Source organism: Strongylocentrotus purpuratus, unplaced genomic scaffold (assembly GCF_000002235.5).
Source record: "Strongylocentrotus purpuratus isolate Spur 01 unplaced genomic scaffold, Spur_5.0 spur5_scaffold_1, whole genome shotgun sequence".
In the NCBI taxonomy this organism is placed as follows: Eukaryota; Metazoa; Echinodermata; class Echinoidea; order Camarodonta; family Strongylocentrotidae; genus Strongylocentrotus; species Strongylocentrotus purpuratus.
The window spans coordinates 52,544,851-52,559,717 of record NW_022145594.1 but is presented as its reverse complement, the minus strand read 5'-3'; the positions used below and the strand labels follow the sequence as shown (position 1 = coordinate 52,559,717).

At 38.9% G+C, this 14,867-nt stretch overlaps 1 protein-coding gene across 1 annotated transcript in view; it reads right to left on the bottom strand.

Moving 5' to 3' along the window:
• LOC105438580 overlaps positions 1–8,693 on the bottom strand; it is a 43,401-nt gene extending 34,708 nt beyond the window's left edge. The window contains exons 1-4 of the mRNA XM_030978938.1: positions 8,554–8,693; positions 5,614–5,961; positions 4,746–5,147; positions 4,388–4,477 (exon numbers count right to left, since the gene is read on the bottom strand). Coding sequence (XP_030834798.1) covers positions 4,388–4,477; positions 4,746–5,147; positions 5,614–5,961; positions 8,554–8,677 — 964 coding nt within the window. The 5' untranslated portion in view covers positions 8,678–8,693. The remainder of the gene's footprint in view (positions 1–4,387; positions 4,478–4,745; positions 5,148–5,613; positions 5,962–8,553) is intronic.
• Positions 8,694–14,867: the final 6,174 nt, after the last annotated feature.

Here is a 14,867-nt window from a genome sequence, read left to right as displayed (position 1 = left end):
AACGAAGTGTTTCTCGCCTCCTTTTTGGCCGCCGCTTCCTTTTTTTGTTTTACTATTCCGGAACGCCCCCCCCCCCCCCCCCAACAAAAAAGCCTGTGATATATATTTTGTTTAAATATCTTCTAAAGTGATACAAATCATTTATTTTGTCATACATTACATCACTATACTCACTTAGCACAATATCTGTGAATAAATGGGCTTGGCCAGCTATAATAAGCAATTGGCAGCCATCTTGGAAAAAAATTGGACAATATAGGATTTCCCGGCCAAATTCGCGAGTTTGTCATTCAAATTAATTTGTCTTGCGTTCAAATTCGACGGTTTTAGTGCAGTCAGCTATATATCGGGTTTATATTCCCTTTTCTAGTTTTCAAATCTATGGAATTTGCGTTAGAATCTACGTATGTTTCATTCAAATTAATAAACAATGTGCTTCTTTCGCTATTTGGTCATTCGATTTGGCTCAACACGATTTTCTGACAACGCGACGATGTACTTCTAGCATTCTAATTCATTTGTAGCATTCAAATTAGCACTTTGTGCACTTAAATTGATGGTCAATATACATTTCTCGTTTATTACACACTTTTTATAGCTCATTCTTTTTCTTTCAAGATTGTTTTTTCATGTGTATTTCATCTTATTTAATTTTCTTGCATTTATACACTTATACCTACTAGATTGATCTGATATTCATCAGCATTTAAGTTTGATTGTTAAGAAGAAAAAAAAAACGACTTGCATCTACGGACCTGATAGTCTCGGTATATTTGTAAATGTTCATGCAAGGAAGTTGTTTGTCTTATATTTCATCATAAATTTATCATAATTTCATCATAATTTCATTATGGAAGAAGGGTACAATATTGTGACTGGGGTAGGGACTAGAGTCAACAATTTGAACATGATTCATTATTTAGCCATGTCTTTAGTTATCGATCTGCTGGCGGGCAAGTAAACTATGAAACTCTTTAAGAAAAACAGAGTGGTGTGCTGGGTATAAGAGACGATGTGAATTACTTTTGTAAAATTCCGAGTCTGTATTAAAAAGGGGCCTCTGAGGTACCCCGACCTTTCCCGGGTATATGAACATGTCTGTGCAGAAATGCCATATCCCTTGATTTCGCCCCTTCTTTACTCTATGTCTGACTACACCCATCTGCATTGTCCTGAAAATAAATAAATGGAATAACAGCTTAGACCCCAATGGCAAATGATGCATTTTAACTGCATTATTTAAAAACTGTAAAAATTTGTTGCAATTCTTCCCCTAACATTCCTAACTTGAATAAAAATATTACGAATACGAATGACAGGAGTTAATAATTTGAATGATAAAAAATACGCTTCGACAAGTGAATATTAATTTGAATGCTATTTGAGCAGTTTCTAAATTGAATGACAGATCTATGAAACCCTTCGACCAAAATCCTAAATTAAATACAAATACTGGAAAATTGAATGATAATTGGCATGGCAAAGACGATCTGCGCTAACTTAAATGCAAAGTAAATTAATTCGAATGACAAACACGCGAATTTGGCCGGGAAATCCTATAGTAAAAAGTAATGCCCTGCATGCCTCCTCCGTTTTGTCTGAACGAGAAACACGTTATTTTTATTATTTGGCTTAATAACAAACATGTCAACGGCGAGCTCAACAATGAAGTATCTGTTGTCATATACTAGTAGATTTTTACTACGTAGTCGCGCGCTCGGCGACTCAACGCTTTTTCGTGGGGCGGCGCGTCATGGAAACAAATATAAAATATAAAGTTAAACAGACATAATAAAAGGAAAAGTTAGGATTCACGATCAAATACTATATCTAACGTACACCTTTATATGTTATTTGGGGACTTAATATATACAAATAATAACAAACAAGTCAATGGCGAGCTCATCAACTAAGCATCTGTTGTCATAATTATACTAGTAGCTTTTTATTATTCGCGCGCTCATTCAACACTAGTTTGATCGCTTTTGTCCGGCTTGCCAGATTCTATTGTTGTGGCGCGGGTTAAGGCTGCCTAACTTGAATTACCCAAAGTGTCGGCATGGCATAGCCTATGTGTGTGAAGGGGGGGGGGGGGGTTGTCGGATGTTCAATGTTTGATGAATGTTCTGTAAATATATTGAGTAAAGCATGACGACTAAAATGTCTCAGCATGCTGCCCGGCACGTCGGGGGCATGGGTCGCACCCCATTAATGGCATGCCTTATTTTCCCCTGCCGCACGCAAGGGGCTTGTTTCACCCAATCAACTGATGACTCCAAGCATGTCCAAAGTATAATTCAAACGCCATAACTGTTTCCAACAAAACGCAACAAAACGGACGCTTCGTGTCAAAACTCTTGGTATATAAAAGGGACTCTATGCGCCAACCCTGCAAAGCCTGTGGGCGCATTAAACAGTATTGCATGGATTTCACGAACAATACATGGGTCAAAGAAGAGGAAGAAGCAAAGAAAAGGGGGTATGGAGATCGAGGGCCTTGCCTCTCAGGCTGTTGCCTCCTCAACCCTCCCCAACCCAACTCCAATCCAAAAAAAATTAAGAGCGAAAGAAGGAAAGGGAACGAAAAAAGGAAAAGAGGAGATAAAGGAAAGGGGAAAAGAAGAAAAGAAAAGAAGCCAACAAGTTGTGGATCGGGGGAGGCAAAATTCAAACGTGGTTTATTTCTAATTCCATAACCTTACGGTGACTTACAAATGTTGCTAAATGATGGTCATTTGACGGTAATTTAACGCCTAAAACCCCTGAAATTCTTGGGGCTCCGTCCCCTAGACCTCAAGTAAAAGAGTGTCCTGCCAGTGTCACAAAATAATATGGTATAAAAAGATACTCACCTGACTGTAATAAAAACGCCTTAAACCCCTGAGCTTCCGGCGGCTCTGCCTTCTGGACCAAACCAAAGGCCCTAAAGCGGGCCCCCGAATGTTTATCTGACCGTAATTAAACGCCTAAAATCCCTGAGCTCCCGGGGGCTCCGCCCCTGAACCCCATGCCAATACGTGACCTGCCAGTGTCACAATAAGGTCCCCCCCCCCCCCAAAAAAAAGAGGAGAAAAAGGAAGAGGACGGTAAAACTGTTTATACCTTCTACCCTTTTCTATTATCGACCTTTTTACTCAATATATCTACAGAAAATTCATTTAATAAAAAGCTATATGATGCTTCATTGTCTTGCTTGCCGTTGACATGTTTGTTTTTATTATCTATTAAGTCCCCAAATAACTGATAGAGATGTACGTTAGATTTATATTTTCTAAATTCTTCGAAAAACAAAGTACCCTTGATTTCTAGACTGAACTCTATCTTTCAAACGTTTCTCATCAGAACATGACGGTGGCATATTATAATATAATATAAATATTATCTGTCTCGCCTCGACTTGACAAAGATAATATTATCTCCCTCACCTCGACTTGACAAAGATAACATTTTGGCAGGCATATTTAAAAACAGATCATTTTGGCGGGCATAGTTAAAATCACGACTTCACTTTCAACCAATCAGGTGGCAGGATTAGGAATGATTCTTAAAGTAAGGTATATAATAGGATTTATATCATTGAAGCATAACAAAAATAAATACAAATATATGATTTGGGTATTATAAACAATAGGCGAGCCAATAATTCAAAATAGCAAATCTTATGTTGTTACCAACATTATTTTTTTTGAATATGAAAATACAAGGCATCTAATCCGTTTACAGGCAGGATGCATCTAAATAAAGTGAGCCCACATATATCCACGGTACGACTGGTCTCTTTATTGAAAAAGGCATATCAGAAAAGAATGACCACATATTTGTCTCTAGTGACAAGCTGTTATTGTTGTTTTGGGGTTTATTAGGCTGTCCAATCTGAACAGATTATTTTCGCAAGGCTATACTGTTTTTTCGAGTTATTTATCAGTGATCATAAGATGGCGCTGTTTCTTTTGCCCTGACAAATTAGATTCTGCTTTATGAAGATATCGATTGGCAGGATGTGGCGGTGAGCCAGGCCGCGGGGTGGCTGTTTCAATTAGGCCCAGACGACCTCATTGAGAAGAGGCTCGGCTTCCATGCGAGAGGCTGGAGTTTGGCGGCATATCACTGTCCTCCTGCCGGCGGCAGCCAGGCTGAGCTTATGTTTTCTAGCTTTTTCCGAGGCTCGGTTTCCATTCGAAAGGCGGCAGCCGGCGCATGCTTTTGGATACCATTTCCTACCGCCAGCGGTAGCCGGCTCAGCTAATTAAAAAAATGCAGCCAAGACGCATAAGTGCAGTTAGCTGCCGCCGGCTGGTATATTTATTTTTGACGCCTCGCCTAAATCTCTAACACGTGACAACCTTTTGAATGATATCTGTAAGAGCTATCTAATATATAAATATACCTTGACGCTTCTGTCGTATCCCTTGACGCATCAGTATGATGATTGGAATACAGATCACAGCCCATAGAATGAAGACTATAACTGATCCAACTGTAGATAAATGAAAGATATTGTAAATAAATAGCTTTTTGTTGTACTCATCTCGTTTCTCCTTGCGTGGACATTCGTAAAGTCTGACTGATATGGGGGAAAAAAAACCTGTATATATTGTTATACGCCTTTTTAAACAGTGTTGAAGCATACAACATGCACCTTGAAATGAGAAACTTTTTTAGCATCAATATCTATTTATTTTCCTTTTTTGATTATGTTTATAAATGGTTTAAATAATGATATGGAAGAATACACAGGTTCTTACCAACTTTAGCTACACTTCCATCTGTCTTGTCAATCGGAATTGTGGGTCCAGCAGGCATGGGAGAAGAGCTTGTTCGTAGGTTAACTAACACAGTTGTCTTTTTCTGCACTTGCAATCCAGGAATATCAGACGCGAAACAAACATAGCTGATTTCACTGGATGCAGCGTTGGTGTATATGGTTTTCTTTTTCGTCCCGTCAAGATTCGTGACTTCAATCAGGTCTTTCGTGTAAAGACGTGTGGGTCCATGTAGAAAGTAAAGCTCGATATCTGGAAAGTAACCTGACGCAGAGCAGCTTATCTCGACTGATTGGTTCGTTGAAATAGTACAAGTGGTTTCAGTGTTGTTTGGAGAGATCATTTGACATTCGTTGATGATTGGGTAGGGTTCCTTGGGGGGAGCTATAAAAAGAAACAATGTTGACAATCATTGAATATCTTTCTTTGAAAGGGTACTACAAACAGGCAACAAACAGGTATGTTCCTAAAGAAATATCTTTTGCAGTGTCTAACTTTGCATGCAAGGAATCTAATAACATAGAAGGAGGGCTTTCTGGGTTCCAAATTTTCTCTCTATTTTTTTCTTTCCTGTTTTTAAATCATCTTAGAAATGATTGAAATATATCCGATTAGACAGCGCTTCAAGAGAGTTATACAACTTAAAATAAACGTGCGAGGAAGTTTAGCAATTACGTAAAGGAATATACGTTATGTTGTACAAGGATACACGTAGGATTGAATGAAAGGGGCGGCCGATTTTGGTCCATCGAATCTGCTTATGGTCATTTATGAAGCCTAATGATTAACAAATATTGTTATGACTTCAAAAATTATATTCTAGAAAAACACGTCTAACCCATATACTCACAAAAAACACTGATGTCTGTAAGGTTGTGTATCTGAATCCCCTTGTAGTTTTTTACTGTGCATACATATAGTCCTTGTTCTACAATGCTGACTTCTTTGATGATTAAGGAGAACTCTGCGTTCATCTCCATGATCTGACACAGCCTTTCACCTACACATACTCCTGTCACAGGGTCTCCTGTAATCCATGAGACCAGGTTTGGTGATCTTTCAGGGTCACCTCCTTTCTTCCAGGAGACAGCTAAAGGTGTCCCGCGAAACTGACATTTCAGGACAACGCTGTCCCCGATTCTTACTGTTTTATGTAAATCAGTGTACACAACATCATCAGGAACATCGCAAGCAACACCTGAAGAAAAAATATGGGATTAATTAATAACCAAACATCTATGGAGTTTGGAAAAGGGTAAATAATGGGGCCCAGCACCACCTTCTTCGGCATATATCATGAAAAAGAATGGCAATTAATTTCAAAGTAAATTTGTAGGATCTTTTGTGGCTTAATTTGGACAATACATCGGTCGGTTAGGTAATAGCAGTGAACTGATGACAAACGGGACTACTTATCCAGCAGTATTATAATTCTAAAGCATGGTAAAGTGAAAAAAGTTTTTGATAGACATGCTATTATTGTTTATAAGATTTGCCAATGGACTGTTCTTGTGCCTAGTTCTACATTTCCTTGTTTTCTGAAAGGCTTTATATATGGAGGTGGTTTTAACAAAAAAAGAGTAATCAAATAACAGTTCCAAAGGCATCATAAGGAAAAACACTTTCAACTTATACTGTTTGGTTAATTAAATGCTCAAGTTAATCCATGCCAAACTAATTTTCACTCCATTCATCATTGGGTCTCACAAATTGTACATTATCTGAAAGAAAAAAAAGGGGGCCTGTTGATTTCATTGTCGCGAAAGACAAGTGCGTTAACTAGTCTTCTACATCAGTCATTTATAATAGAATTTAAGGAATAGAAATTCAAGTCGTCTAAATTGAAATAATCAAAATTGAAACAGATTGAAAATTAACTATAACTAGTTTTTACGTAGTCTTGCAGATCAGTTGTTTATAAGAATTAAAACAATAAATAGGACCAACATGAAACACAATCAAATGAAATATTGAAGGAGAAAATCTGATGATGATTAAAGCTTTATGAAAGGGCATGAGAGCATTGACTTGGGTTCGAGCCTAAATTTGTTTTGTTTTGGCAAAGTGAAAAAAACTAAATAAAAAAAGCATTTTGTGAACCCCTAGTTTTTCTCCTTTTCTTCAATTTTCTCTTTAATCAAATTAAATTCAACGTAACACTTAATGAATACATAAACCTGTGTCTGATTAAAATAGAAGAAGTAAATTGGCAACTCATTTTTATTTCTGATTTTATTTGTGAGGACTGTTAATTATGCAAGACTATTTTACATTAAAAAATGAATTCCATACATTATAAAGAAATGGATATTATTTTGTGTAATTTTAATAAATAAACGCCTGATATGCAAGACTAGGTAAACACCTTTATTTGAAGTTTTAGGATATTTAAGTAAATTATTTGATGTTTCATGTTATTTATTTATTATAAACGCCTGATCTGCAAGACTTCTCAAAACAGGCGCGGATCCAGGGCCCAATTTTTTTTCTTTTAGCTCCCGAAAATGCACTCAGAAGGGGGGGGGGCGGGGGGGGTTTGTGAGCACTTTTTTTTTTGGCCCTCAAAAATTTGCACCCCCCCCCCCCCCTCCTTGAGCGCCAGGGGGGGGGGGGGCATCTCCCAAAAAAGGTAAAACTGACTCAAAAGTAGCTAGTTTATTGCGGCTGCGCAGAAACATGCAGGCCGAAAAGCCTGTTCAATGTACCGAACCAGACTGGACAGAAGATACACAAAAAAACGGTCAATGATTTTGTAGACAGCCTATCTGGAATCTCTGCAAAATGCGAAATATTGTACAATTTGTTTCCCCTTCTCTTTTCTGCTTCCATTTAATTTTGTAAATGCAACTTGAATTTGGCGTAAATATTCATAAATAAATGATACACACCAATAAAAACTAAAACAACAACAACATCATTTAATTTTCAATCTGTTACAACTTTGATTATTTCAATTTTAATATAATAGTTATCTGTTATTATTATATTGTTCAGGTTGTTGAGCAGAGATTGTTACAAGTAACACTAACAAGTTCAATAGATAATTGTTATACATGTACTTATTTTAATCTTACAGTTAGTACAGGTAGAGCTTAGAAGTTAGAGTCAGATTGTATATACGTAAATATAGTTTGTTATACTTTTTGTCAGATTCATTGTTATTATACTCATCATGTTTATACTCAGCTCTTTTCCCTATATATCTATGTAACATATGTTTAATGGACCTCTGCCTTGTGCAATTGAGTCTGAAATAAACAAAGTTCTGAATTGAAATTGAATTATTCCTTAAATTCTATTATAAACAAAGGAAGCGTCCAACTGATGGCAGTACATAGCTGTCCACTTTTTCAATAGCACATCACTGTATATATCGTGGCCTGGCTGGTAGAAGGGCGTTTGCTCGAATTTCAGGTCAATAATGAATCTTTAGGCAGAAGGGCATTAGCACTAAATCGCCTCAAACTTTTATAAAAGTGACTCGAAAAGTAGTTTTCGAGTTGCTCGCGCGTTAACGCCCTTCTGCCACCCGGCCGACGATATATATATATATTTTGCACCTGGATTGAGGCCTACACACATTTAGGACATGGCACACACCACACTGCAGTCCGTAATCTTCGTTGTATGAAGTAGCATTTACCGAGGAAGAAGAAACGACTGATATGAAAGACTAGTAGTACATACTAGTCGGAGTGCCTCCAACTAGGCCAATTATACAGTTCCCCAAACTCCAAAGTTGACAGCCCGGCCCTGGTTTACAATAATGGTGGAATCTCTATTCTCTTACCTGAAATGTAGCATGATACCATAACGATACCCACACATGTCGCGAAAAGCCAGAGACTGCCAATACGAGGGTCCATCTTAATTGGTCGTGTGACGTGTGGTAATATATGACCACCAACATCCATCCATCTTCGAGTTCTAGTTCTACCATAGACGTCTATGGTTCTACACGTACACGCAACAGGAAATTATATAACGTCACAGGGTAATCCCCAAATGTCAATTTTAATCCGTAGAGGGCAAGCATCTGTTGCGTCTCGTACCGATTTGCTAATCTTTCAGGAATAAAACGATATAAAAAAAAAAATCAATTTAAATCCAAATCCCCAAAATAGCAAAAAATTAGGACTTTACTATCATTCTTATTATTATCTTTATTTGTTTATCATTGACATTGAAAATGGAAATTAAGAATTAGAACCTAGCACATGAGCTTTATACGGACCCCCCCCCCCACCACCACCACCACCACACACACACACACACACACACAGAGGCGCGGATCAAGGGGGGGGGGGGACGACGGGCCCGAGCCCTCTGTCCTTAAAAAATAAACAAATAATTATTATTTTAAAAAAATTAAAAAAATGTTTTATATATATATATATATACAGTGGCGTACGCAGGATTTTTTCAAGGGGGGGGGGGGGGGGGTTTAAAATCGGGTCCAAAATTTCGCAACGACTCAGGAAAATTTGAAAATCGCGCCGGCCAAAAAGTCGCTCAGTGGGGGGGGGGGGGGGGGGTAAGCGGACACTTTTTTTTTTTTTTTGGACTCGAAATTTGAAAATTTGACATTTTGCTCGGTTGGGGGGGGGGGGGGGGATGGGGGGGGGGGGGGGGGTAAGAGGACTTTTTTCTTTTTTTTTTTGGTCTCGAAATTTGAAAATTTGACATTTTGCTCCGTTGGGGGGGGGGGGGGGGGAGGGGTAAGGTCACCTTTCTTAGGTCAGCCATGGGGTTTTTTTTTTTTTATTATTATATATTTAAAAAAAAAAAAAAAAAAAAAAAAAAAAAAAAAAAAAAATCCAAAGGGGGGGGGGGGGGGGGTTTTAGGGATTTTTTAGGGGGGTTTACACACATAAAAAATACCAAAGGGGGGGGGGGGGTTTAACCCCCCAAACACCCCACCCCCCCCCCCCCCCCCCTGCGTACGCGCCTGTATATATATATATATATATATATATATATATATATATTTCGTAGTTAGTGCTGACACTTCCCCCCCCCCCCCCCCCCCCCCCCCCCCCCCCCCCCCCCCCCCCCCCCCCCCCCCCCCCCCACCCCCCCCCCCCCCCCCCCCCCCCCCCCCCCCCACTGAGCGAAAATAACGGTCTGCGCGATTTTCAAATTTCCAGGGGCAAATCCATCAAAAAAATGCTCACTAAAAAGAGTTTTTGTAACAATTTAAATCAAAACATTAACATGATTAATATGTAATATAAGTTTATGCATGCATGTTGGCCTACTGTCAGACGCGGATCCAGGATTTCTTAGGAGAGGGGGGGGGGGGGGGGGGGGAGGTCCAAATTTCGAATCATGCAAGCAAAATATTAAAACGTAATAGTGACCAACAGTGGCGTAATAAGCAAAAACGTAGGAGGGGGGGGGGGCAGATAACCCGCATCACCACCACTCTTACATGCAGGCCCCGCTGAACGTTTTTGAAAGTGGTTAAGTTGGTAGGCCTATAGGGGGAGGCTAAAGTATTTACGATCAGGTAGAGCCCCGCCCCCCCCCTATCCCGGGGTTAGAGGGACCGCATTCGTGTTCCCCAAATTTCTAGTAAAGGGGTACTTTTCGCGCGACAAAGTCCGGCCCGAGAATTGTAAAAAAAAAAAAGGGGTGTATTTGACTTTTCATCCGGAGATTTCTTTAAAAAGGTTGTTTTTTTGTCTCTCCCTCTCTTTGGATTCCTGAATTTGTTTGAAAGAGGGTTACAAAATATCATGAGCATTGAATAGATAGGGGGATACATTGGGCAGTGTTCCAGATTTAGGGGGTCTCCAAGGCAGGAAAAGCCGCGAAAGGGGGGGGGGGGCGTTTCTATGTCCCTTCAGGTGTATGCAGGTGGTGGCCTTGGTTGCCCTTGGGGGGAGGGGGGGGGGGGGCTGATCATCCTAGAGAGTAATTGTCCACGGTTGGTAATAATTGTCATCGCGTTTCAGACCAAGGTGCGTCTGAATCTTGGTCTGAAACGCATAATGCGTCAATTCGACCCTATTGTTTCAATAATACAGTTTTGTCGCTTGAGATAATTTACGCACAACTTAGAACTCTGAAATAACATCTTTAGCGCCATCTAGTGCTAGAGAACTGTTTTGTGTGGGTGGTACTAGTTTAGCTACAAGGAGCTATCAGGGTATTCTGTACTCGCACAGTCATTACCTTGTAGTGCTAAATCATCCCATTCGTTTAATAAGGGTAAACAGCAATCTCAGACCTTTTGTTAGGGAGGAGTAAGGAATACTTAGGACATCTACAGGATTAATCATGTTTATGTCCGTCAAAGTTTTTCTGTTGTCTCTTACGAAAAAAAGAAAACTTCCAAAAGCCTGGTTGAGACTACAGAAGTGTTAATGTCAAAGTTGTTGCGTTGGCAGAGAGTTTGACATCGCCCATTTTTCTGTCAGAGAATTTCCCTTTGTTTATTGTTTACTGTCCTGTAAATGGCGGAAGAGATCAAGGTTGTTCCACAGTCAGAGAAAGAGAGTGAAGTGGAAATCGAGATGAATGATATTAAGTTAGAAGGAAACATGGACGTATACCCGCTGTACTGCAAAATCTCAGACCCTTTCTTTAGGAAGGAGTAAGGGATACCCTATGACTTCTACAGGAGTAATCATTTATATGTTCGTAAAAGTTTTTCTGACGCCTCTTACGAAAAAAAGAAAACTGGCAAAAGCCTAGATTGAGGTTAAGTGTTATTGTCAAAGTTGTTGGTAGAGTACAGTGGGTAAAGGATAGTTCCTGGGTCTCAATATTACCTTCAAATAATAAAAAAAAGCAATATAAAATAGGTTTTGAAATAATAAAAAAAAACGCAATATAAAGGTATGTTTTGAAAAGTGAATAGAGGTGGGTTAGGTTCATGGTTAAGGGGAGGATATCAAATGCCTAGTATAAGGGGAGTTGAAGACGATTTGAAGTATAAAACCATCATGAAGTGATAGTGGCGTAGACAGGTTCGTACACCTGGGGGGGGGGGGGGGGGTGACATGGTTGCCAACGCTAGTGAGGGCGCGAAGCGCCCGAGCGAGGGAGCGAAGCGACCGAGCGGTGGGAGGGTAGGGAGCTTTTGCAATTTTGAACTTGAAATCGTGCAATCTGATGCATACTTAATGAGGTAAAATAACACACACAAGCGTGCACGCACACACACACATACTCACGCACACACACACACACACACATACCACATACTCACACACACACACACACACACACACACACACAAACTACGCCTTGAATGGACAGACATACATCGACAAGATCTACACACCGTGGCATACGAATACAGAATGGACTGACACATAGTATTGCACATTGAACCACACTACGTATTTATTTATCTCTGTGAATTTTGCTGTTACACCTCTTCAGAAAAAACCAATGTCAACTGTGTACACGCAGGTATAGTCTTTGTTGTCTTGATAGGGGTATGTGGTTATGAATGAAAACAGCCTCTGTGGCCATTTGTGAATAGAACACATAAACAACAAACAAATAACGATTAAACTTTGAACAATATGTCTGTTCATTATAAAGCATAATGAATACGTACATACTATGCTTTTTTTACCTCAAAGAAACAGGCATAGTATCCATAGATGGATATTGGCTGGCGGCTCATTAACATACAGATACAAAAAACATAAACAGTATCACTATGATCCATGGAGTAACAATACTGCTTTGTAAGTTTGTGAAGAAATCGGAACCATAACGGCATTGCATCGTTTCAAATTAGGGCATTATTTACTTCTATTTGATCTCAGTCTTATAATAGTAATAATAATAATAATAATAATAATAATAATAATAATAATAATAATAATAATAATAATAATAATAATAATAATAATACAAATAAAAAATAATACTAATACAAATAATAATGCTAATGCTAATAGGTTCCTTTTATCTCGCATTTCAAGACAGGGTAAATTCACACTGCGCTTTACATGAAACAAACTTCTTTAAACATTTCAAACTTATGTCTTCATGCATCAATCAACATACTTTAAATGAATACAAAACAAAGTGCATCTTAAATAAAACAAAAATAAATAAATAGTTAACAATACAGAAAAGATGTAGCTGCTGCAAGCTTAACAACAAACTAATGTATACCAGTCAGTCCTGATATCAGTATTAGTGTAACAATAGTCATATAGTGGGAGCATGAAGTTGAACAATTCATGATTATACATAATTATATATGTTTGTTTGAATAATACTTGTTATAAAGATAGTAGTATGGTACTCTCTGTCACGAATTATTATGTATAGGCTACTGTTGTATCACATTCATTTTCTATCTGTTTTAGAATTGGCTTTTCACCGTGAATGCGGCTAACAATAAACACAATTACAATAATGATGAGGATTATTATTATCATCATCATAATTATTATTATTATTCATATTATAATTGTTATCATTATTATTATTACTATTATTATCATCATTATGACTTATTAAGTAAGCAAATATCATTCCCCAAAACCTGGGGGGGGGGTGATAATTGTACATGCCATCCCCCCCCCATCCCCCCCCCCCCCCCCCCCCCCCCCCCCCCCCCCCCCCCCCGTTGTCTACGCCCCTGTGAAGTGACTATGCTTGCAATTAGTTTTTGCTCGCATATGGCATTGCAGAAAAGGAAAGAAGAACTAGAAAGGAAGAAACAAACAAACAAACACACTAACAAACAAACAATTTAGAGAAAGATAGAAAGAAAGAAAGAATGAAACAATATTGAAGAAAGGAGAGAAAGAAAGAAATGAAGGAAAAGTTGGAAGATACCTCTTTCTTAATTGGCAAGCTCTGTATCCTGTACAAAAGTAGATCACGCATACAGCTCATCATGCGCAGTAGCTTTGTAAGGTAATATTGAGACCCAGGAAGGAACTATCCTCTACCAGTACTTACGAACGTGCTCGTGTACAAGTACATGTGTATTATGACCTTTGATTATGACACACTACGCACGCCGCACGTCTGTGACGTAGGGACTAATGAATATTCATGACTCCACTAAAGCTCGTGCCAATAATGCTACCGGTACAGGTACAGTGAGAGGGATTTTCGGGAGTGGTCTTTGACCAAGTCGCTCTACGGAATAAAATTGGCCGATGTGACGTGTTAGTGGTATGGAAAAATAATCGCGACCCCAACTTTTTCCTGGACAATTTTCATGTTATCACATGTTTATCATTGTTATACTATTGTTATATTGATACTATGTTGTAAATATGTTTGTACTCTCATACCCGGAGGGGGTCGATAGAGTCAATAAAATCTTACAATCTAATTACAATCAACACATCTGGAGCATGCCAATTTAGTGCAATGCAGCTCCGCGGAATGTACTGTGTGCGAGTCAAAACAAAGTTTACACCTAGACAATCGCTAATTATTTTTAAAATCGACTATGAATAGTAAATTATTATTCATCTTATGAAAGAGTGTTTTATCCCAAATCAGTCATTTGTATTATTTCTGTTTGGTATGTGTTCACGCTTGGATGAACAGGAGCATATTGTTTGCGAGAATGCAAAAATCAACTTGCGCCAAAGTTGCTTATGCGATGTTTAAATTAAACAATTGGGATTTGGGTATTAAATCGGTCTTTGCAGATCCAAATAACATCCCTAACAAAATTAATCATGCCACACATATAGGCTAACAAATACCAAACATTAACGAACATTTATGTGCGTGTGTGTGTGTGTGACTTTGCTTCTGCAAAAAGCATAAAGTTATAAGCAGGCGCATAGCCAGAGTTTGATGTTGGGGGGGGGGGGGGGCACATACATGTAATCGATCGAGGTCAAAAAAGGGGTCTAAAAAATTTCAACCGATATTGGAAATTTTAGGGGGCACGTGCCCCCCCCCCCCCCCCCCTCGTGCCCCCCCCCCCCCCCCGTGGCTACGCGCCTGTTTATAAGCACTAATGCATCTATGATATTATGTTGATACATTATTTTCATTCTCTCATCACTCTCGCAAACATGCCTCCATGCAGGGGGTATTTCATTCATTGTCTAGACATAAACCCAAAGTCTCTCGTATGTCAGTGGCGGATCCAGGGGG